General features: G+C 42.3%; 1 protein-coding gene across 6 annotated transcripts in view; it reads left to right on the top strand.

Moving 5' to 3' along the window:
* NUMB (NUMB endocytic adaptor protein) overlaps positions 1-25,618 on the top strand; it is a 145,527-nt gene that overhangs the window by 81,724 nt on the left and 38,185 nt on the right. For 5 of the 6 annotated variants that reach the window (XM_084629910.1, XM_084629908.1, XM_084629909.1 and 2 more), the window contains one exon: positions 11,988-12,130. In XM_084629910.1, the coding sequence (XP_084486036.1) occupies positions 12,005-12,130 (126 nt within the window). In that variant the 5' untranslated portion in view covers positions 11,988-12,004. Of the gene's footprint in view, positions 1-6,542; positions 6,560-11,987; positions 12,131-25,618 lie in introns of those variants that run through there. The other variant, XM_084629907.1, reaches the window with a different exon arrangement.

Here is a 25,618-nt window from a genome sequence, read left to right as displayed (position 1 = left end):
GTATCACAATCCCAGGAAAGATGTTTAATAATGCATGTATGGTTCTTGCCCACTCAACTCTTTTTGACTTCGCTTACTGCTTCCCAAAAGGCTAAGCAAAGGTCAGAGGTAAGATTTTTACGTCCATTTTAGATGCTAAAATGGATGCTAATTAAAACCAAATTACTTTTCAACATTTGATAGATCTGGCAGCTTCTACAGCACACTGTATAGCTATCTGTCTGGGAAAATATTTGAGGTATATTTCATATAAAGCAAGAAGATTGCTTCTCTAATAAATTCCCTCTTTGAGATGGGAGTGAGTCATACAGGACCATATGTCACTGGGTTTGCAAAAATAGTCGAATCTAATAATTTGGGACATTGCTTCAGAATAGTAATTACTGGATAGCTTTTGGGTTTTCTCTCTCACTGGCTGAACTCCTTTTTCTGCATAGGTTCAAGTGGGCAACTGGCTTCAATATGTAAATGAAATAGTTGTTACGTCTACAGTGCATTTAATCCTCTATTTATCTTGCAAGAAGCATATTAAAGGTCTCTTGTAAACGTGTGTTTCTCCTGACAGACCAATATATGAAGGTCTGGAGTAATTTTTTGCATTATGTCTCTGACATTTTCAAAATATCACTCTTATGGAATATTAAATGTTGAGCCTGAATTAGTTTGAATGCATATTTAAATCTGCCAACTCATTGCTTGCTCCACCTACAGATTGACAATCTGTGGATGCTTATATGATTATTCAGATGTATTGAGTATGACATTCCTAGTTTTGGGGCAGGATGCCAGGTAGCTACCGGTATTTTAACGCATTGCCATTGATGCTGAATTAGTTTAACGTTTAATAACCTAATAACAAAATCCTAAAATTTTAGGAAATAATAATCGTATTCGTATCCATAGTTGCTATTGATTGTTAGCATTTTGCAAAGTTCAAGTAATCAATTATTTGGTATGTCATAAAGGAAATGGGACTAGACCAGTCAACTGTGTTTATTTTACCATCTGTTTCTATGTTCTCACAGTGAGACTTTAAGCGTAGGCTCTTCAGTTCTACCTAGGTCCAGCCTGGACAGAGTTCACTTACTCTTCCCCTGCTCCCAGAATTCATATGTGGATGTTGGTGTCTGGGGTGCTTTACAGCCACCATCAATCTTTCATGAGTAGTCTCATGCAGTCTTCTGCCAGAGTACCCCATTCCTTTGATCTGAATATAGTTCTATAACCTGTGCAGTCTTCAGCTCTGTGAGCAGCAAGAGTCCTGAGGTTATTTTTGATCTCCCAAAAATCATTATGTGCAACCCGCTACTACCAAAACAATGTTACTTAGCATTGCTCCCTTCATTGTGTACCCATTACTGGTTTGGTCCCCCCAACCCAAATGATAAGCAAAAGTACTTTACTATTTCAAAGCCAAATACAAAACATATTTAAAGAGTTGATTGAGATTTGTTAAACCAGTATACTATTAAAATGGAGAGAAGGGCAAATGTTTTGTCATCTTAGAGCAGAAAGTTTGCCCCAGTATGCACATTATTGGATTTTAATTTGGTAATGAAAGGGTAAATGGGTTGGAAAGTCCTGTAATGTATAATGTGGTTAGTCATACTGTGATGTGTAAGTAGGACTGCTATGCTTTAGTGAGAGAGTGCTCATATGGTGCATCCTTCCATTTTCATCAGTGTGACAGAGCTGGATTTAATTAGATTTTACAGTATCCAAGCCTCCAGAAAGAATAAACTAATTCAAAACAAAACTCAGCACTGAAAAGCATACAAAAAGAGTGTGATTTTGGTATAAAAAGCAAGGACAGATTCTTTCACACAATTCTTGCACTGGAGAATAATTGCAGTGATGCTGATAAAATGTAATTGTAATAAGGGTTCACTTTCCCAATAGTGTGGGACAAACTGATGCTATCCCTTCCCCACATCTAAACTCCATTACAGACTCAACTAAAAAGAGAGAACCACCATGTATCACAACCATGTTTAAGAGTGGCTTAAGTGCTCTTGTAGAGGGGAAAAACAGTTTAGCAACCCAATGTGGCTGGAGGCAAACTATTATTCTAACCTGGTTATAAAATTTTCTTTAGCTTATATCTGTCTCTTACAGGAAAACAAAGTTTTATTCAATTCCTTTAAACTGTGGAGATTCTGGAATTGTATTGAAAAGCAAATAGTTCTGAAATTATTAAATTGACTGTTTTTAATATATATTTTATATACTGATCAAACTTTTTATTGTTGTGCCTTTTTAGTATTTTAGTATTTTAGCATAAGTGGCAGAGGGTCCTGGGGTGGCACTGGGCACAGGGATCAGCTGGGGTTGGATGGGGCTGAAGTTCAGGGGGGCAGTCGGGACAGGGAGCAGGGGGGGTTGGATAGGGGTAGGGGATCCTGGGAGGGGGCAGTCAGGGGATGAGGAGCAGGGGGGTTGAATGGGTGGGGAGTTCTGAGCAGGGCAGTCAGGGGGCGGGAAGTGGGAAGGGGCAGGGGCCAGGCTGTTTGGGGAGGCACAGCCTTCCCTACCCGGCCCTCCATACAGTTTTGGAACCCCGATGTAGCCCTCAGGCCAAAAAGTTTGCCCACCCCTGTTCTAGTAATATTAAAGCACCAACAATAAACTTTAGGTTCTATAAGAGACTATGTAGCACACTTTGGTTGTTGCTTTACCTTATAAACTCTTTGTAGATTAAAATGTGAAATCTGGAAAACCAGAAATACATGCATATTTTTTCATATGTTTACTTATTCTGCAATATTGATTGCATACTAAAATCCTGAAAGCTTTGTGGAGTCTAATATCATTTCCATGAAACTTGAGATATCAGATATTGGCCACACCTTATTACAGGCAAAAACACAGACCACAAGGCTTATGTTGGGATGCAAATCTTCCTAACAATGTAGAAGAATGCGTCTCAAGTGTGTTTTCCCTTCTAAATCAGTTACACAAGTAGAACCACCCTTGCCGGATTCTCAGTGAGATTGCAACAGTTTGTATCTCCTCTTGGCTCAGAAATGTCAGATGACTTTGAAAGAAAGCAGCAAAAAGTACTTATTTCCAAACTTCTGACTATCTTACACCTAACATTGAGTGTCTCCGGTACAAAGCATATTATAGACAAAATAATAGAGAGTGATTGTTGCTCCAACTCTTATTTAGATTTTAATTTCTGGGCAGCATACCTGTCACTCTATGCTAGAGATGGTATATGTTAATTTAGCTATCAAAAAAGATCCACTGATAGGTGGCAGTGCATTATTTATTTACTGGGCATGGGCGTCGCTTAAAATTGGTGTAACCAAAACTGCAGAGTTTTTTTTTTTCTTGACTTGCTTTAAAGAAAGACCTATCGTAAAATGTGCACGGACTTGCAATGTAATTTGGAGGCTAGACTAGTAATGCAGTTCCAGAAGAATCCTTTCAACAAAAACTGTTTTTTAAACCTTGTTTTTTCTATTAGTTGAAATTTGTTTACTTTAGGAGTCGGACAGGTGAGTGAATCTGACCTATTTTCTTCAAGAGACTTATACTTGAAAAGGCTGGTTTCCCTTGCAAAACAGGAGGATTGCACAGGGAGCTTCCTCTCACATGACCTTCCTAATTACTTTTCTATTGGCTAAAGACTTCATTGGTACTTTGTACCCTTATATGACCTGTTTGTATTTTGATCAAAGGGATCTGGAAAACATTCAGTATTTGTTTAATCCATGGGTGGGGCAACAGGTGGTACCAAGCACCCTGAACAGTTTCACAAACCTTACCATGATCGAAGACTTGGTCTAAAATGGATCATATCCCTTTACAGTCCAAGTGGAAAAAGTGTTATTTGTATGTGGCTTGACTATCCCTGGTTCACGTTAGAATTCATGAAATTAAATCTTCGTCAGATTTGTGGTTGGCTGTGTAGTCCTTCAGAATGAGAATTTAACTAATTGCTCTCTGAATGAGGACACTTGTAAGGCTGCTAATTTAAACTCTACTAAAGTTCAAAAGTAGTTTCAGGTGCCCACGCCAGACCTGCCAGAGTCACTCTGCCAACTTTTTCATTTTTATAGTTGCCTTTGCAGATTTTTCCTCTGTCTGTTGCTGTGTGAAAGACCTATGGAAAGGGGAAGTTTAGGGGCTAACTGACATTACATAACAGTGAAACTGACTATATTCCAAGTGCACAAAATAAAATGAAATAATTTTTAAATTGGCTCATCATCTTGGATAACTTTTGAACTTAACCTCTGATTAGTTTGTAGAAACTTGGGATTTAGTGGGGAACTGGTCTGTATTTATTTTATGGGGTAATCACCTTGATTTTTAAGAATGTCATTTCTATGAAAAAAAAGGACTTGAGGCACCTTAGACTAACCAATTCTTTGAGCATAAGCTTTCGTGAGCTACAGCTCACTTCATCGGATGCATTCAGTGGAAAATACAGTGGGGGGATTTATATACACAGAGAACATGAAACAATGGGTATTACCATACACACTGTAACAAGAGTGATCAGGTAAGGCGAGCTATTACGGGGGGGGGGGGGACCTTTTGTAGTGATCAAGGTGAGCCATTTCCAGCAGTTGACAAGAACATCTGGGGGCGGGGGGGGGGGGGTTGTGAATAAACATGGGGAAATAGTTTTACTTTGTGTAATGACCCATCCACTCCCAGTCTTTATTCAAGCCTAGCTTAATTGTATCCAGTTTGCAAATTAATTCCAATTCAGCAGTCTCTCGTTGGAGTCTGTTTTTGAAGTTTTTTCATCCAGACTACACCACATGATCCATTGCCTACAGCCAAGCTCTACGATACAACCGCATTTGCTCCAACCCCTCAGACAGAGACAAACACCTACAAGATCTCTATCAAGCATTCTTACAACTACAATACCCACCTGCTGAAGTGAAGAAACAGATTGACAGAGCCAGAAGAGTACCCAGAAGTTACCTACTACAGAACAGGCCCAACAAAGAAAATAACAGAACGCCACTAGCCATCACCTTCAGCCCCCAACTAAAACCTCTCCAATGCATCAGGGATCTACAACCTATCCTGAAGGATGACCCGTCACTCTCTCAGATCTTGGGAGACAGGCCAGTCCTTGCTTACAGACAGCCCCCAAACCTGAAGCAAATATTCACCAGCAACCACACAACAGAACCACTAACCCAGGAACCTATCCTTGCAACAAAGCCCGTTGCCAACTGTGTCCACATATCTATTCAGGGGACACCATCATAGGGCCTAATCACATCAGTGACACTATCAGAGGCTCGTTCACCTGTACATCTACCAATGTGATATATGCCATCGTATACCAGCAATACCCCTCTGCCATGTACATTGGGCAAACTGGACAGTCTCTACGTAAAAGAATAAATGGACACAAATCAGATGTCAAGAATTATAACATTCAAAAACCAGTCGGAGAACACTTCAATCTCTTTGGTCACTTGAATTGCTTATTTAACATCTTAGTAAATCTAAGCACTTTACCTAGATGTACAGACACACTTTTCTTAACCTGTGTACTATATAATTTTTTAACATTAGCTATAATAATTTTAAATCGGATGGGACCGGGGATGATGTGCATTGCCAATCAGGTGGCTGTTTGTAGGACAAACTGCTTTGGGCTGTCGAGCGATTCTGATAACAGTTCAGCTTCTTTCAATTTTTCATTGTTTTTCTTTGTTGGGGTAAGTGGTTGTTCTGACTAGTTGGACAGAGCCCGCCCTGACCCAGTGCTCTGTGCTGCGTGGCACAGTACGGCTGCCTGTCCTGGTGCAGCCATGCTGCCAGCCACCAGTGCTCCAGGCAGCGTGGTAGGGGGGCAGGGAGCAGGGTGGGGGTTGGATAGAGGGCATGGGAGTTTGGGAGGTGGTCGGGGCAGTCAGAGGGCAGGGAACGGGGGTTGAATGGGGGCAGAGGTCTCGGGGGCAGTCAGGAAGGAGAGGAGGGGTTGGATGGGGCAGCGGGGGGTGGTCGGGACAGGGGGCAGGGGGGGTCGATGGGGCATGGGTCCCGGAGGGGGGGCAGTCAGGTGGGGGGGGATTGAGTGGGGTGGTGGGGGGTAGTTAAGGGCAGGGGGAGGTCAGGGAGAAGGGAGGGGGTAGATGGGGCAAGGGTACCCGGGGGTGAGAAGCAGGGGAGTCGGATAGGGGGCAGGGGCTGGGCCATGCCTGGCTGTTTGGGGGGACACAGCCTCCCCTAATCAGCCCTCCATACAATTTCAGAAACCTGACGCGACCCTCAGGCCAAAAAGTTTGCCCGCCCCTGCTGTAAAGGGTCCATTTCAATTCCTGAAACTAAGTTGTGAAAGCACATGATCATAGAGCTCACTGGGAAATGGACTTGTTTTTTTTGCACAAAACGTTAATATTTTTGGTGAAAATGCTACCCTAGTTCCTCAAGGGAGATGTAGTTCAGGGGCCTCATGTTCCCTTTCTCCTCTGTAGGCTGTTTTCTGGCTGAAATAAATCTGGTTGCAATGATGCACCAGTCTCCCATCTTGGTGGAGGAAGTGCATCATGGAGTCCCATAGCTGATGGGAGAAATCCAGGTAGGGGGCCTGATCCATAGAGGAGAATGGGGGAGATGAGGTAACCGAAGTACAACTTCTATGAGGCAGTGTGGCAAACAAAATAATTGTTTGCCCAAAATATTTTGGGGTTTGGCGTATTTGGGTTTCTGACAGAAAATTAAAATTTCTACTGAAAGACACTTTCATGAAAAATTGTTTTGAACTAATCTTCTAGCAACAGTTGAGATGGAAAACTCAACCAGTCCTCCTCCTGTGGTTATTGGTTAACTCTGCCTCTTGGTACAAAATAATCCCTCTACAAAATAGTCAGATGACCTGGGCTGGCCAAACTCCTATAGAAATTCATATTCCCTAAGGCTCTTGAGGCTGGAATTCTTAATCTGCATGTTTTTTATTTTAAAGGTGTTTTTCATGTGTAATGCAAAATTCTAAGTTAATGTTACTCTACTATCCTCTTTAGAACTGTTCTGCAGTTTGCTTTGCACGCTCAGCATTCTTTTATTATTTAAAGAACTTTGAACTTACCTAGTTAGGACTTCATGAATGTGGAGGAGTTACTTGTTTGGAGTGATTGACTTTGTCAATAGCATCAGCAGAGTTTGTGATAAGAAATGTGATCTCTTTGCACGCAGGTGCTGAGGGTGCACTCATTTCCACATTCTGTTTTATTTTTAGCTAATCAAATTCATGTTTGATGTTGCTCTAGTTAAATCACATACTAGTTCACACTTTTCCTCTGCTGTTAAAATTGTTTTTACTACCAAACTGCTTTACAGTTTTGCCAAACACAAATTCAAAAATCAAGTCAACCCCCCATCATGAAATTCTTTAATGATTAAATCACTTTTGATCTGATTTTTGAACTCTCCTTGCTTACTCCCAGTGTGTTTGTTAAGCACAATTCTACTAACTCTTGCATATTTATTAAAATTAAGGAGACTTTTGGGAGAGGAAAGAGCAATGAGGACAATGTTGTTTCAAGTAGCTGCTGGGTGAGGAATCATGAATTGCAGAGACGATATATTGAAGTACCTCCATTGGAAAACATAATCCCAACTATACATATAAAATGATGGAGTCTCAATTGGCAGTTACCACTCAAGAAAGAGATCTTGGGAGTCATTGTGGATAGTTCTCTGAAAACATCCACTCAGTGTGCAGTGGCAGTCAAAAAAGCAAACAAAATGTTGGGAATCATTATGAAAGGGATAGATAATAAGATGAAAAAATATCATATTGCCTCTATATAAATCCATGGTACGCCCACATCTTGAATACTGCGTGCAGATGTGGTCCCCCATCTCAAAAAAGATATATTGGAATTGGAAAAAATTCAGAAAAGGGCAACAAAAATGATTAGGGGGATGGAATGGCTGCCATACGGGGAGAGATTAATAAGACTGGGACTTTTTAGCTTGGAAAAGGGATGACTAAGGGGGGATATGATAGAGGTCTATAAAATCATGACTGGTGTGGAGAAATTTAATAAGGGAGTGTTTACTCCTTCTCACAACACAAGAACTAGGGGTCACCAAATGAAATTAATAGGGAGCAGTTTAAAAAAAAAAGGAAGTATTTCTTCACACAACACACAATCAACCTGTGGAACTCTTTGCCAGAGGATGCTGTGAAGGGCAAGACTATAACTGGGTTAAAAAAAAGTAGATAAGTTCATGGAGGGTAGGTCCATCAATGGTTATTAGCCAGGATGGACAGGGATGGTGTCCCTAGCCTCTGTTTGCCAGAAACTGGGAGTGTGTGACCAAGGATGAATCAATTGATGATTAACTGTTCTGTTCATTCCCTCTGGGGCACTGTCGGAAGACAGGATACTGGGCTAGATGAACCTTTTTCCTGACCCAGTAGGGCCATTCTTATGTTGTCCCCATAACAATGTGCTGTCCTCTAAGACAGTGGTGGATGGAGGAATCAGACTTACCCCCCAAGATAGTGGGGTAGAGTGAGTAGGGAGGGAAACTCCCTTACCCCCACAAGACATATGGCAGATGGAGGATTTTACCTTTTTTTACACTTACACACACACACACACACACACACACACACCCCCCTCCCCACTGAGAAAAGGAAGGGATTACCTCCCATCCCCATTACACAGCCCTGGTAAAGCTTCACTAGCTGGATAGTCACCAGATTGCTGTATTTGGGTCCCACCAAACTGGACCCTTGTGCTCTTTTGTTTCCCTTGGCCTGAATAGGGAGCAGCACTCTTTCCTTGACCTGATTAGCACGTTTCCTGGGCACAGGTTCTGTGACCTCTGTATAGAAATGGGACCTCATGTCCCAGCTGCCTTAGACCTCCAGAACTAGTGCAGACCCACCAGTACCGTAGGCATACCCTTTCCTAGAGTTCCAACCTTGTGAGTTCCGGATTTATAGTTCACCTCTTCAGGGACATATGACAGTGAAAGCAAACGTAGGCTATGTAAGAGTCCAAAACCCAGTCACTCTTTACTTCAGCTAGAACAAGATCTATACATACCTAGACACACCACCTATAGATTTTTCTGCCTTAGTTTCTTCCGCACTTGAGCATTCTTTGGGCTTGGTCAGAGTCATCTGAGGAGTCCAGGATCATGCTTTCTATACATGGCTTCCCCTCTGAATCATGGTGAGTGTCTCTTCAGTGCAGCTAGTTTAATTCTTCCTCAACTGGTCCCACAGAGAAATAGGATGCCTGTTCCCGTCTCCAGCTTAAGCTTCCTTTTATCTCTGAGAAAATTCCCTTGGTCCAAACCCCCACACTACAGACCAATTTTGTGGGGCTGGTTTCAGGAGTGCCGGAAGCTCCATAGAGATGTTTGGGCGGGGGACAGATGCCCAAACCGTGGTCCCGCCCTCATGCTGCCTCTTCCCCTGAGGCCTACTCGCTACTCTCTGCCCCCGCTCCCGGTCACTTGTCCTTAAGGTGAGTAAAAAATGATGGGGCCATGGCCCTCAGCCCACACACCGGTTCCGACACACCTGGCTGGTTTCCCTAGTCTTCAGCCCTTCCTTGGTGTTCCCACTTGAATGGAGCTGTCAAGATTGTGCCTGACAGCACAGGGATTACTCCATTTACGCAGTCATTTCATGATACAGCAATTTCATAAGATAAACCGGAATTCATAAGAAACACTTAAATTCCCCAAATTGCCACATCCCACAGTTGACCCCTATGTGCAGGTGGAAGGGGGCTTGAAGATTGTTACAAATGGGAGCTTTTTCTCAGTGACAGGTGGCATCCCTGCCCATATTTAGGCTACCCCCCTCCCCAGGGAATAATTCCTCACCCTCCTGGAGGCAAAGCTTGGTAGTACTCAACGGCTTAAAAGTGGAAGCCAGCTGTGCCAGCTTGCAGGACGGGAGGGGTCCCCTATCCAATGGTGCCCTCTTGGATGCGGGACGGGGGGAACACACTGTGCTTCCTTGGTGGCCCCAAGGCAGAGGTGGAGGCACAAGCTGGTTAGTAACCCCAGAAGCCTGCAGGGGGATCAAGACCATTAACTACCCCGCCCCACAAGAAGTTTCCCAGGCTGGGGGTATGGCTGGAGCAGTGGCGGACTCAATGGGATTAGGGGACAGAAGTACTTTGGGAGTGGGGAGGGCCAGTGGCTGCAGGGAAGGCTCAGGACAGCAGGTATTGGCCGAGAAGCCCAGAGTGTGGAGGCTTTGGTTTGGATAGTAAGTACCAGCCCAACATGTAAGTGGTGAGACATTAGGGCAGGGGGAGGGAAGGTATGTGAGGGGCCAGACTGCAGGGAGCTGCCAGTGCCTGGACTGCGTCAGTGGGAAGGCAGTGATCAGAAGCAGGAGCTGGGAACAGGGAGAGTGTGGAGCAAAGTTGGGGAGTCAAAAGTAGGCCTGGGGAGTGGTGAGGAGGAGTCAAGATTGGCTGTGGCAAGTGGGGAGGAAGGAAGGGATCATGGAAGCAGTAGGTATTTGCAGGGCTGGGGAGAAGGGAATGGGAGTTGCTCTTAGGGAAAAGGTGAGTGCAGGCTTCTGCTCCCAAATTGCATGATGGCTGGAAGTCTCCGCATCATTTTGCGAGCACCTGCTGCAGGGAGCAAAATTTTATGTGACTTGTGATAAATTTCTGAGAGTTGGCAATGCTAGCATTAACCAGCTATGGAAATTTTAGTTCCATGCTTGTGTTCTTTCTTTTCCCTCCCTCCCCCATTGTCATTCTCCATGAGTGCTCTTTCTTGTTTCTGAGGATTCAGGATTCATCTTCTAGGGCCAACCTAGGAAACAGTGTCATTGTTGCAGAGGAAGACTATTTGGTGGTATGAGGAAGGAAGTCTGGCTTGGGAATTTATCTGTAGTGCTTTTTAAATCTTCCAATGAAATTGAAGTATGAGGCATTCCCTATTCCAGGAACAAGCATACTGCTTGATGTCTTATTGCTAGAATCATAAAGATAAAGTAAAGAGAGCTTTAAATGATGATTTTGACAGTGTCACTTTTTAAAATAGGCTATAGGAAAATAAAGAATGCTAGGGAAACAAACCAACTGGCAATCCAAAATTTTGTTTCCTTTGTCTGGGTTTATTAATATCACCACATCCATATAAAACAATAGAGAACTGCTTTGCTCAATTACCATATTAATTTATAACAAAAAGTGACAGTTGCACAAAGCTTGGGGCGGGGGGAGTTAATGACAAAACTCAGACCTTTTGTCATTTGGAATGGCCAGAGTGCTTTAGTGATGGCAGATGGAAAGGGGTTGACATTTCTTCTGAAAACTAGGTTAACTAGGAGTGAGGTTGGCAGCAAGTTTGTTTAACTTTTAATCCTTTCCTGTGTTCAGTTATGTGACAGCTGTGGTTTTTGAGGATTTTAAGCCATTTAGATGTCAGGAATTGTAAATACAGACAAAAGTGAATCATTTTCAATGTAGCTCAGTGTCTAATAGTTTTACTTGGAAAGCAAAAATGTCCACTGTGAAATTTTCTCCATATAAGTTTTATGTGGTGCTCTTTTCAAAATGCTTTTGAAATGAGCTTTCAAAGCCCCTCAGCTCACAGATTTGGACACACAATCCCCACCCCTTGATCTAAAGAGGCATGTGCCTGGCTTGCCTGGTTTGGTTTGGTTTGCGTTCTAAAACCTCCTGCTCAAAAGGAAGACTTCATTTTGGAGGTGTTGAGAAATTTCAGGATGGAAGGGGGCTGTCAAGGTTGTTGCTTCTAGATTACCATTACTTTACTCCATCTGATGTTGCTGTTGGCTAGTTGAGCATAATGCTCTTATACAAGCAGAGCCTTCTCAGATCCCATCTCTAGCTGGCTCCTTGTTTACTAAGCCACTTTCCTTCGAGAGACTTCCATCTATTTCTGTAGAAGCACAAATTCTTCGCATAATAACATATAGTGATATTGGTGGGCCTAAACTGTGGAAAAACTTAATTTTGATGCCTACTGAAATATATATTTTTCTTCTCTAGGACGTGAAAACTGAGAAATGAACAAATTACGACAGAGTTTTAGGCGAAAGAAAGATGTTTATGTCCCAGAGGCTAGTAGGCCTCACCAATGGCAAACAGATGAAGAAGGGGTTCGCACTGGAAAATGCAGCTTTCCAGTTAAGGTAAGAGTTTTCTGCCTTTATCTCGTACTAGCCCATGAACCCCAGTCAGTCTTTTTGTTGCAATGGATATTTTATTGCAGAATAGACATACCCTAAGTAACTCTACAGTAATCTCTAGAAACTGGTCAGCTTCTAAGGTGTTGGACACCAAAGGATTACATGCCAGTACACAGAAAGGAAAATGACATTTTAAAGGCTCCTTTCAGAGACACAGGGCATTGTGCAGTAAATAGTTCAGATGTTTTCTGCTACTTTGAAACTGTAATATATAGTATCCCCAAATACTGAGGCTTCTGAAGCATGTGCATGTCGACTATTTGTTAAGCTTTTCTATATTAAATGCTGTGGTTTAGCCTTAGACTAGAAGGGAGGGGCTGTCATGAAGAGCACACACATGATTCAAAGTTCTGATAAGATATTGTAAGAGGCTAGGTATAAAAGCTAGAATGTCTCCTAACTTCTAGTCTGTTGAGCATCTGGATTAACTCAAAGTGAAACTGCTTCTGTGATCACTACATGTTGCACTGGCATGAATAGCTTCTCACATGTCATAAGTGTTATGCTACAAGTTAGGGTCTTTAGTTGTAGTGGCAGATGTTTGTTTCATAGAATTATAAGATGCACCAATCCTTTCTCTGGACGTGTGTTCCCAGAGATTAAAAACACTGTAACAGTAAGGGATTACCCTCTGGTAAAAAGGTAAGCAAATAAACGATCCTTTACATCAGTAGTCTCCAAAGCGGGGTGCGCACAGGAGGAGCGCCACCGAAGTAGCGCCGCCAGTGCAGTGGCAGCGCTCCTGGGCCTTTGATTCTTTGGTGGCAAGCCGGCGGCAGCCTGGCTCTCCCTGCTCCGTCTTTGGCGGCACGCTGGCGGCAGCTCTTCTTTTTTTTCGGGCTTCCCTAGAGCTGGCGCTGGGAGTGTGCGATCCAAAAAATTTCGAAACCACTGCTTTACATTATGTAGTGTTGCTGGAGCTTTATCAAAGCCATGTTTTCCTGATCTGTGCTGTAACTAACTTGTAGAATTGAACCATTTTGGTGGTCCTACTGGAAAAATGACTGAGTTAAAATACTTCTCATGCATGTAGGTTGCCCTGTGTGGGCTTACTTGGCTCCACTGGTGTATATTCATATTTAAATTCAGATTTAAGATGAGAAGTTGAATTCTAATTGCAGAAGTTAACCAGACCTATTGATGCTGGTAGCAAATTGCTCTGATTGTGTCTCAGTACACTATGCATTGAGATGGGCAGTAATGGAAAATGGTTTATTAGCTTTGGGATGTAAAGTGAATGGTAACCAGTATTTAACAGATACAGGCAGGAAGTATGTCATTATGAGCAAACAAGATAAACCAAATTTGAAGTTGTTAGTTTGGTGGGTGGAACTATATTTTGTTATTTAGAGGAATATAACCTTGCCCAGTTGAAGGAGAGCATCCTGTCAGACAATTCTTGGGGACTGTTCAGTAATGCACTGTACTTCAGGAAAGCGTGCTGTTGTGTATGGGTTTATATCTAAATGGGTGTTCCTGCTTCCTGATGAACATCAGTGGAGAACAAAACATTTAAAATTGCCTTTTTTCCAAAGATCCCAACAGTCTGATACACTGTGAAAATAGAAACAAGACCTTCCATTTCAATAACCCATAAGTGAATGTTGCAGAGACAGCATTTGTGTTAAAGTGTACTTATGCTGTGGAGACAATACTGCTGCCTCACTCTGCCATCAGTTTTTGTTTTGAGATGCCCAAAAGGTTACTGAACAATTAAGATGATGGATTCAGAGTCTTAAAAGGATTCGGCTTATTTTACAGAGAGCTGAGAATCATCCACATAGTGTTGTTACAATAGGATGTAAGAGATCCTGTGCTGAAGTAAAACATACACTTAGAACTTGAAGCTATATGGAGCTTAGTATTTTTAAAATATTATTGCTAAACAATTATTTAATCTATATCACTGAGCTCTGTTTTGGAAATTGGCCTATTGCTAGCATAAAGGCTAACTAAAGGCAATTAGTGTTTGCTATTTGTCTAACTTTTCTTTGTAAATGGGATGAAATGTAGAGATTGAGGAGGGGTAAGATGTAGCTATTTGGCTCTACTTTTTTGACCTTGCGTGGAGTTCTACTTCCTTTGTAGACATTTTTGCTCTGGAATGGGGAACTAAGAAAAGTCTGTGACTATATAGAGGAAAATAGAAAATTTAAGAGCACTGTTGGCTTTCTCTGAACCCTCTTGTAAATGTTGTAGTCAGATTTAAAATTCTTAAATCTATAGTTAATTGTAACTGCACTAGTCTTTTTTCCTAAAGCTGCTGTTGGCTTTTATCATGCTCACCTTGTTCAAAGCAAGTCTAGGCAACATGATGGTAAAGACGACTGGTGGCAGCTGGCACCTTAGCTACACTAAAGCTCCCACCATTGCTATCCCTGCTCTTGTGGGTAAGTGAAAGGAGGCAGTTTGAGACTGAGAAGGAGAACAGATAAATAGAATGGAGATGGGAGGTTGAATGACTTAACGTTATTGCTTTCTACGGATTGCATTTGTGAGAAATGCAGTCCAGCAACCTTACATAAGAACAGCCATACTGGGTCAGACCAATGGTCCATCCAATCTAGTATCCTGCGGCCAATGCCAGGTGCTTCAGAGGGAATGAACAGAAAAGGTGGTAATCAAGTGACCCATTCCCAGCTTCTGGCAAACAGAGGCTAGGGACACTTCAGAGCATAGTTTTGAATCCCTGCCAATCCTGGCTAATAGCCATTGATGGACCTATCCTCCATGAACTGATCTAGTTCTTTTTTGAACCCTGTTATAGTCTTGTCCTTCACAGCAGCCTCTGGCAAGGAGTTCAACAGGTTGATTGTGCGTTGTATGAAGAAATACTTCCTCTTGTTTGTTTTAAACCTGCTGCCTATTAATTTCATTTGGTGACCCCTAGTTTTTGTGTTACGAGATGAAGCAAATAACACTTCCTTATTTACTTTCTCAACACCAGTCTTGATTTTATAGACCTCTATCATATCCCCCCTTAATTGTCTCTTTTCCAAGCTGAAAAGTCCCAGTCTTATAAATCTCTCCTCATATGGAAGCTGTTCCATACCCCTAATAATTTTTGTTGCCTTTTTCTGTACCTTTTCCAATTCCAATACAAATTTTTTGAGACTGGGCAACCAGATCTGCACACAGTATTCAAGATGTGGGTGTACCATAGATTTATGTAGAGGCAATATATTTTCTGTCTATCCCTTTCCTAATGATTCCTAAAATTTGTTACTTTTTTTTGACTGTCGCTGCACAGAGTGTGTGGATGTTTTCAGAGAACTATGCACAATGACTCTCTGTTCTTTTTTCTTGAATGGTAACAGCTAATTAGACCCCATCATTTTATCTGTATAGTTAGGATTGTTTTCCAATATGCATTTATCAATATTGAATTCCATCTGCCATTTTGTTGCCCAGTCACCCAATGACTTAACTGAAACTTAACTAAGTGTGCTTTTTTGTCAGGAAAGTTCCAGATTTGTAATATTTATAATCACAGGTATAGTCTTCAGTATTGAAATATATTATCCCCTATCTGCATGTATAAGTTTCCACGCTTATAAGTAGGGATCCATGATTTCTGCAGTGGCCAGCGTGGCTGTCCCCGGGGCTGCGCAAGCAGCTGTCCCTGGGACCAGCCGCTCAAGCGACCGCTTAGGCAGTCCTGCAGCCAGCCACACCAACTGCTGCTCTGGCGGCCACTGGCAGTCAGCCCTGTGGACTGCCCGAGCAGAAGCCAATGCGACTGGCCCCGGGGACCGGCTGAGCAGCGGTTCTGGGGGAGATGGGAGCAACCTCAGCTCAGTGGCTCCTGGCAGAGGTCCCAGGGTGGACTGAGCGGCAAAGGGCCCTCCAGGGCTCCTCCCCCTGGCGGTTGCCAGAGTAGCGGTGTCGCCACCCCCCTAAACACACACACACACACAGAGTTCAATCAGGGATATTTATGGTACAAGTCAGTGGTTCTCAAACTTTTTTTTTCACTGACCACTTGAAAATTGCTGAGGATCTTTCCAAATGTTTGTGCCGCTAGCTAACTATTGTAAAGTGCTTTAGATGAAAGCGCTATATAAAAAAAACCCTTAAGAATAAACTTTTTTTGTTCTACAAATAAAAGCACACAACTCATATTTTAATATCAGTAGTCTTACTTTTCTAATGCGATGAATGTGCCCTTTCTCCCTCGCTGTGGCAGCCCCCGAGCTGGGTCTTGGAAGGAGGGGGGTCTCTCCCCGGCAGCCGCAGCCCTGGAACTGGGGAAAGTCACCTCTTTTTCTGGCTGCCGCAGCCCTACATATTCCAAATTCCCCCCACCCCTCTTTTCACCCCACTGCCCCCTCCTACCTATCCCTTATTTGCCCCAAGGCCACCATCTCACCTTACATGTGCATCTTCTCCAGGATCCAGGCACCTAATTAGTGGAGCCACACCTGCATGGCTCCACTAATTAGGTGGGTGGCCCTTCATTCTCTAGTGTGCAGCCGCCCAGACATGCACCTTAGAGGGAACTGTCCTCGGACCACCAGAATAGAGCTCGCGGACCACTGGTGGTCCAAGGACCACAGTTTGAGAACCTCTGGTATAAGTCATGGACAGGTTACGGGCATGATTTTTCGTTTCTTGCGCATGACCTGTGCATGACTTTTACTAAAAATACCAGTGATATTAAATCGTAACCTTATTTATAAGCTCACTAGTAGGGAGCATAGTTAAGGGCAAGGATTGGGGTAGGGCTATAAGTGACCAAGGGGTTGAAGAGCAGTATTAATTATATGTTCTTCCAGAAACAATCTTAAATGGCCAGAACATAAATGTTTTAAGAAGATATAATCTCAAGACTCTGGATTTGCTCATTTGGGACTAAATCTGTAACAAGTAAAACTATAGGGATATTCACGCTATTGATTGGAGTGGCTTTAGATCCAGAGATGAACATAAGTGAATTCCATTGAAACTACTAATCTATTACCTTTTACATGAATTTGTTTTTGGAAATGGATTTGAATACTCAGTTGTTTTTGTGCTCATAGTGTGAAGATATGTTTTTGTGAACAGGGCTAGCAATATTTTTTGGAGGAAGAGATGAGAAAAATATCCTTTCTCTATATCTCAGAGATCGCAAAACATTCTACAAAATTTAAGTTAATCGAGGACCAAACTATTTCAATAAAATGCAGTAAAACACATTGTCAGTATTTCATCCTGTCTTTAGGAATTTAATTTAAGTTGGATACACAGCTCCTAATCACCTCTAAAGTGAAAGTCTTTGGATTAGGGGCTATGTAAGAAAGCACATTCAGGTTTTATAGTTTGCGGAGGTGACCCCCACAGAGAATCCCATGCAAAACAATATTTAAAAAGATATTTTTTTGAAGTGAAGGCAGATAGGTCCTGCTGGCATTTAACAACAGGTTTCTGAAGAATGGCTCACACAAGTGTTGCCTTTGTAAATTGTCAGGGGATAACAAGCAAATACTTACTGCACGAGTCTGTTGTTCAGATGGGTTTATCATATATAATCACTCTTGAGCTCTTGTATTTCAGGGAAGTTGAACATATAGGCAGACTAGCTCAGTTGACAGAGGATCTATCTGGAGGAATGACTCCGCTGATTAGGCCTCAGCTGGAATATTGTGTCCATTTCTGGGCCCCACATTTTCAGGAAAGATGTGGACAGATTGGAGAAAGTCCAGAGAAGAGTAACAAAAATTATAAAAAGTAAAGAAAACATGACCTATGAAGGAAGATTGGGGGAAAAAAATGGGTTTGTTTAGTCTGGAGAAGAGAAGACTAGGGGGTGGGTGGGCATAACAGTTTTAAGTACATAAAAGGTTGTCACAAGGAGGAGGGAGGAAAAATTGTTCTTTAAACACTGAGGATAGGACAAGAAGCAATGGGCTTAAATTGCAGCAAGGGTGGTTTAGGTTGGACATTAGGAAAAACTTCCTAACTGTCAGGATGGTTAAGCACTGGAATAAATTGTCTAGGGAGGTTGTCCCATCATTGTAGATTTTTAATAGCAGGTTAGACAAACACCTGTCAGGGATGGTCTAGATAATATGTAATCCTGCCTTGAGTGCAGGGGACTGGTCTAGTTGACCTTTTGAGGTCCTTTCCAGTCCTATGATTCTATGATCATCTTTGCCTTTTAAAAACCCAATAGGCCCATCTGCGAAATTTGTTCACCATAGGAATCTGTAAAGCTATGTCCTTCAGATGGTAATGGAACTATCAGAGAGTCTCAATTCTGTGAACTTGTTCCTTTCTACCTCTGGCTCTGATGGAATGTTCAAGGAAAATAGAAAGACCAAAAAAGTTACAATTATCATAGCTCCCCGTTGGGCCCAAGAGAGCATGGTGCAGGTGCTTGGGGTGGATGTCCACGGAGGGCAAGGTAGTCCTTCCTGTTCAGAAGGACATGTTGTCACTGTGTGACCTCTGTTCCCAAATTAAAGGCCCCTAGGGGGAGGGTGGGTGCATGAGTGGTATTATGGTAGTGAAGTAACTGAGCATAGTGCTGTCAAGATTATTAAAATTGAAAGGTTCATTTTCAATTTGTTTACTTTGTACACTTAAGTGTTCTAATTAACTGAGCTTATAATATTACAGGAAAGCCTACTGCCTCTAGTCAGGATCAAGGCTCCATTGTGCCAGATGTTCAGACAAATGTGACTTTCAGACTGAGTATCCCCTCAGATACACAACCTTAACATCCTATTAATATATTTTTGGAATGGAAAAGTCATTTGATTCATAGACCTCTTTAAAGTTGTCCCTTAATATTAAATCCACATGCTGTTGAAAGTCTGTATGCCAAGGTGTGCAAAACTTCCCCCCTACAGAGGTGGCTGTTCTGTAGGAGAGGAAGGGGAATGGGAAAGGTACAACAGGAATGCTATGTTGCAACAGTGAATCTAACCTCTGAGTAGAGAAAAAACTGCCAGACGTATGCAGTGTACTAGGGAGAGACAAACTCACTTCACTTGTGACTCACTTCTCATTAGTTTAAAGTGTAGAAGTGTAGTAGTTTAAAAAAAAAAACCCTCTAATTTCAGTGATAGAATTCATAAAATGTATTCTTGTATGCATACTCCATAAATTTATATCCATTACAAAATGTGAAATTAATTTACACATGCACATTTAAAAACAGGCTTTCATGCTGCAGATGCTACCTCATTGAGAATTTGCAACTGTTTTCCATTTTAATGACTAAAGTATTCAACATTACAGCTTTTTTTTCTTTCTGAAATGCCTTTTCTAAGGTCTTTCTGGGTAAGTAGTTTTCATTCATACAAGTGTACTCTGGAGTGACTTGTCTGTGAAATTTAGATCAGAAAAATTAGGTCATTTCTCTCCCCACATAACTAAACAAATCAGATTTTTGCACATTCTTAATGCTTTTATCCAATTGGATGTGTCAAACAGGACAGTAATAAGTGATTTCCTATTTGTAAATCTAGAATGCTCAGCAGCCTGATATATCTGGGTTTAATCCATTGTTTTTACTATATCCTTTTCTGTGATGAGTGGTTTCTGATTTTAACACACCTAAGAAGGCTTTTGGGGTTGCACTTACTCCAAGAGCAATCACAAGGAAGTGTTCAGATTCTAGAGTATTCAAATAGAATACAGGGTATATTCACCAGCAAGGTCCAAGTGAAAGAAACATGCAAAACTTTGCCACTTTGTATAAAAGTGAGAACAGAATGGGTTTACATTCTGACATTGGATCCTATACTGCTAGTGTCAAAAGACTTAGGCTTTCCATCAATATTTGATTTTCCACATTGTGGTGTTGACAACTTACTCATTTTTTAATTACATCTGCATCATTAATATATCAGAATTTTCATAGTCAATTTTTTTCTTTAGCTTTCTAACTAGCCCTCAATTTAGTGGGGAGACTGAGATGAAATTTTGTTTCATGCTCAATGATGGCTAAAACAGGGAGGGAGGGAGGAAGGATGGACTGCATGAGTTTTATATTAAGATCTTAAGTTGACCATTTACACTACTGCTATCCCCATACAGCAGTGGTCACCAACCCGTTGATCACGATCGACTGGTAGATCCTGGAGCCTCTGCCAGTTGATTGTGATCTTCGAGCCACTAAAAGTCCAGGGGCGCTGCAGAGCTCAGGCAGGTTGCCTGTCCAGCCTGGCCCCACGCTGCTCCTGGAAGCAGCTCGCTACTGGCCTGTCTCTGCAGCCCCCGGGGGGAGGGGAAGCGGGGGAGCTGGTGGCTCTGTGTGCTGCACCATTCCCACAGCTCCCATTGGCTGGTTCCTGGCCAATGGGAACTACAGGGATAGTGCTTGCGGGCACAGGAAGTGTATGGAGACCTGCTGCCTCTTCCTTCCTGCTCCAGGGGCTGCAGAGATGTGCCAGCATGCCAGCAGCTGGACGCTTCTGGGAGTGGCATGGGGCCAGGGCGGGCAAGCAGCCTGCCCGAGCTCTGCTGTGCCCCTGGACCTTTTGCGGGGAGCCTGCACCTCACACCCCATCCTCTACCCCAACTCCCTGCCCCAGCCCAGAGCACCCAAACTCCCTCCCAGAGTTTACACCCCTCACTCTTGCACCCCAACTCCCTCCCCCATACTCAGCCAACGCACACCCCACAGTTGAGAATGTTACACTAATTTGTGACAATCCCTGAAGGATTTTGGATCTATAAACCACAAATGACACTAGTGGGCGGGGCAGGGCCTCGGGGAAGGGAAGGGGTAGATCCTGGGTTGATCTTAAATTCAAAAAGTGATCTTGTGTGTAAAAAGGTTGGAGACCACTATCATACAGTAACAGATTTCTTTGATTATAGTATTCTAAACATATCCGATACAAAGCTATTCATATCTACTGTGCACAGACCTTTAATTGTGAATCCACAGTCATGGCGGTGACCCGTCCACCTGCCACCATTCCTCTGTATCTAATTTGCCTGCAACAATGTTATTGGTTGTAGTGACTCAGTGGTATGAGATACCAGTCACATGTCAAAGTTTTCATTAGCTAATTACTTGGCCAACCTGCTATTGCTCTTCATAGACTCCATGGCTACATGTAACTTGGACATTGATGCCTAGAAGGCTACACATGGCACTGCTAGCTTGGCTCTCCTGGGCACTAAGGTACCACGACTGGGAAAGCTGATGTAGGAGCCTAGGGAAAGTCCATAGAGCAAAGAGATATTGGGACTCTGGGATAAAGCTCTCCTGCCCCCTTTCAGATAATGCCAGTCTCTCCAATATAATCTTCTAAACCTGTAAATCAGTGGTCTCCAACCTTTTTAAGCCCAAGATCACTTTATGAATAGCTTATACGTAGGGCTTTGTGACTACTGCAGGGGCCAGTGTGGCTGACCCCAGGGCTGCCCAAACAGCTGGCCACTGCTGAAGTGGTTCTGCAGCTGCTGCTCTGGCAACTCTGGGCAGCTGGCCTTGGGGACCACCCGAGCAGCAGTCCCGGGGCAGCTGCTGGTGATCCAGGGCTCCCCCCTAGCAGCTGCTGGTCTATTGGAATCCGCCCCGCAGCACCCACCCTAAAATTCAATCAGGGGTATTTATGGTATGTCATGGACAGGTCACAGGTAAGAAATAAAAACTCATGGTCCATGACTGGTCCATGACTTTTACTAAAAACACCCATGATTAAATCATAGCCTTACTTTTATGGCCCCAGTGGGCTTGACATCAGTAGCAAATCAGCCACTGTCCTCATGTTCCTGTGTTCCCTTCAACTACCACTTAACCCTCTTTCTGTTTTCTCCTTTCCTCATTCTTGTCTTTAATTTGCATCCTGAAATCTTATTGGTTAAAATGCCTTAATATAAAAATATCAAAAAACAAATGTTGAACCAGTTTATTCAATGCCTTTTTAAGAATGAATTAGTCTTGAATGTCACTTTGCTCATCTAGAGCAGAAGTGTAGACTACTCTGCACAAATACACAGACCACCAAATATAAATAACTTAATATGCATTAATTTATATTATGACCCTTAGTGTTAATTGCTATTTTAAATAAATATCAGTTTGAAGTATTAGTAGCAAGTTGAGCTGCATGCTAGCAACGTATAGGACCTTCTGGAACATGGAAGTTTTAAACTCTGGAACATGTGGGAATGGCATTGTATTAAAAATAATAAAGCAAAGGTTAACATTCAAGGGTAATATAATGTCTTAATTATGCTTCATATAAGCACTACTTTGCATTCCTATCAAAGGAGTAAATGCATTATCATTCTCTGATGTCAGCAGTGACTTATAACCACTCCTAAGAACAAGCACAGCAGCGAGGAAATACTAAATTTAAAAAGGGCCACAGCAATTTCCATTTGAAAATTAATATAAAGAAATAGTGTTAAGGCTATGGAAAAGAACTTGAAAGCCATATAAATAAATGTATGGAAAAGTGGTCACCACTGTTAAGATGAGTCTCATTATCCATTGTGAGCCTAACTTTGCATCCCTCCTCTTTGGTCTATCACCAGAACGCAGTCTCAGATTTTGTTTAAAATTGTTGTCCAGGTAACCTTTTAAAGATATGGGGCATGAAAAAGATAATTTTGCTCGTAGTTTAAAAATTCTCTTGATTTGATCACACTGTATTTAAAAAACAGCTGATTTGAGATTTTAAATAGAGTTTATATGAAAGGTCACTGCATTTTTAGTGCACAGAATGAGATCCAATATCTCTAACATCAAAAGTCATGCGTTCAGGCCCCCCAAAATCATAACTTTTTAAAATCAAGATTCTTTTTATATTGGCCTTTTGGTTTTTGAACTTTTAGGTTATCCTGGGGTCATGCTTTCAAGCCTTTCTCTGTAATCAGGAGAGCTAGAAACTTACTTTCTTAAATGAAAGCCGAGACTCTTGCCTCATCACAAGATTCCAGGAGCTCAGGGCTTTAAGGGGAGAAAAAAAACCTGAATAGAAACTCATGTTAAAATTGTGAGTTCTGGCAACACTTGATATGTTGAAAATCATATTTTAAAGTTAGCCTATGCTGAGTTAGGTATGTCAGAGTGTCACATAAGAGTCAAGTGCTTGGGAGCATGCAGAGTTTATAAGATCTGCAAGCTATGGTGGGACTTGGTGGTTTTCTTCTATATACCCAAATTATTTTTACCTTCCTAGATGTTGGTCTTCCCAAGTGAAACTGATCTGTTCTTCTTCGAGTGCTTGTTCATTTTTCTTTCCATGGTAGGTGTGTGCGCGATGGGTGCGCAGTCGCCAGATATTTTTCCCTCGGTGATATCCATTGGGGTGGCTCTAGCGCCCTCTGGTGCTGTGCACTCATTTGCCCTTATAAGAGGCCTGGCCAGCCCCACACCCTCTGTTCCTTCTTACTGCCTGTAAAAACAGCTTCTCTTGCCTCAGCAAGGCATTCATCAGTAGTTCTTGTTGTTTTTGCTTTCCAAGTTTCATTCCCTTCAGTTTTTCTTTTGGTAGTAGTGCAAATAGTTGGACCCTCACGTTTGTTTAGAGGGACATCCTCTGACCCTGGGGCTGGGCATGCACTGGTCTCCATGCTTCAAACTCTGTGCATCCTATGGGAAGCCCATGCTGGTGAGTGACCCGCATTCCCGCTGTCTGGAGGAAGGTCATATGTGAGAGTGTTGCCAGGTCTGCCACCAGTTCAAGCCTCATCTGGGAAAAGGACACAGAGGCTAAACTAAGGTTCATCCTGATGGAAGCTGCATTCAGACCAGCATCGGAGTCGAGCTGGCCCAGGGTACCTTGGCATCTGTGCAGAGTGCTCCTCTGGTGGCACGTGTCTTTCTGCACTGTTCCCCTTCACTAGTGCCAAGGAAGAAGCACAAAAAGCAATGGTCCAAACACAAAAAGCAATGGTCCAATGTTCCCTGGACCCAAGGAAGGACGCTGGGAGTGCGACCTGTTGGGCCACTCCTCTTTTTTACAGTGCAAATATTTGTAATAAAAATATAAAATGAGCAGCGTACACTTTGTGTTCTTGTTGTAATTTAAATCCATATATTTGAAAATGTAGAAAAACATCCAAAATATTTAAATATTGTTTCACTGTGCGATTAATTATTTTTTAATCTCGTGATTAATTGCAATTATTTTTTTTAATTGTTTGACAGACCTAGGCAGATCACTGAAGAACTTAGACTACAATCACCCATTCTCATGTGCTTCGTTGACTATTTTAAAGTGTGATACTGTCTGTCACAAGCATCTCTGGAGGGTGCTGGCAGACATGAGGATTTAAAGCCTCTTATTGGAAGTCACCATCACCAAGAGATCATGGTGTGAATGGCCATAGGTCACAGTGAGTGGTGTTCCACTGGGCAGTATGAGAGACCAGGGTGTGTGTTGTCCCAAGAGTCTTTACCATATACCCAGAATTTATTATGAGACAAGTCTTCGAAGATTTTGACAGAATAGAAGGAGCTGGGATATCCACTGATGAACATGTCTTAACTGACCTCAGATAACATGATGAAACGATGCTCTTTGCTACAACCACCAATGCAATGAAACAAATATTGGAGTCTGTGTAAAAACAGTTAGTGAGGAATATGGACTATTCCTGAATGACTGAAAACAAAATGCATGCATGTTGACCTGACTAACAAAAACAGGATGCAAGCAGACATCACAATTAATGGACAAGCTGTAGAGGTAGTAATGAATTTAATTATCCGAGATCATATATATCCAATCAAGGAGACTGTTCCAAAGAATTTGGAAGAAAACTAGGGCTGACTCACTCAGCTATAGCCTTCCTTAAAGTGTGGAAAAACCATGGTATCTCAAAATCTACAAATTTGTGACTTTTTTCCTTAGTGATTTATGAATGTGAATCGTGGGAAGTTAATGCTGACAAAAAGAAAATTGAAGTTTTTGAAATGTGGTCCTGGCAAAGACTTAGATGTATCCTGGATGGGGAAAAAGACAAATGCTTAGGAAATATTAGTGGAGAGAAGTAGTTGATATAGGAAATCAACAGACTCAAACTGTACACTTTGGTCATACTAGGCCTAGAGATTGAAATAGCTGTTCCTTCCATTACTTTCTCAAGGTTGAGGGTCATGTCAGTATGGGACAAACAGCCAGGAGATGGACTGCATGTTCCCTTCTTGAAAGCACCCCCAACCTTAAAGATTTTAAGCCTCACATTTTTCACGCTGAAGGAATAGACTGACCCAGTTCGACTTGCCTCAGCATTATCTAAAATCTTGGGGAGAAACTCTACTCAACCTGATACCGCTGTACTCCTCTTCACATATGATACAGCCAAGGTTTAAATCTTGTTCTCTAGAGTGGAAGGGTCAGGGTAATAACTTGCTCCATCATCCATCCCATAAAGATTGGTTTCTGAAAATGTTCAGATACGCTGGTTAAAATAAAATTTTGATGACAGGTTATTAGGACAACCTTCAGTGGTATCATCTTAGGAACCTGTATTATA

This window comes from Lepidochelys olivacea, assembly GCF_965140295.1.
Source record: "Lepidochelys olivacea isolate rLepOli2 genome assembly, chromosome: 6".
Classification (NCBI taxonomy): domain Eukaryota; kingdom Metazoa; phylum Chordata; order Testudines; family Cheloniidae; genus Lepidochelys; species Lepidochelys olivacea.
The sequence above is the reverse complement of the archived record's forward strand: the minus strand, read 5'-3'. Positions and strand labels throughout refer to the sequence as shown.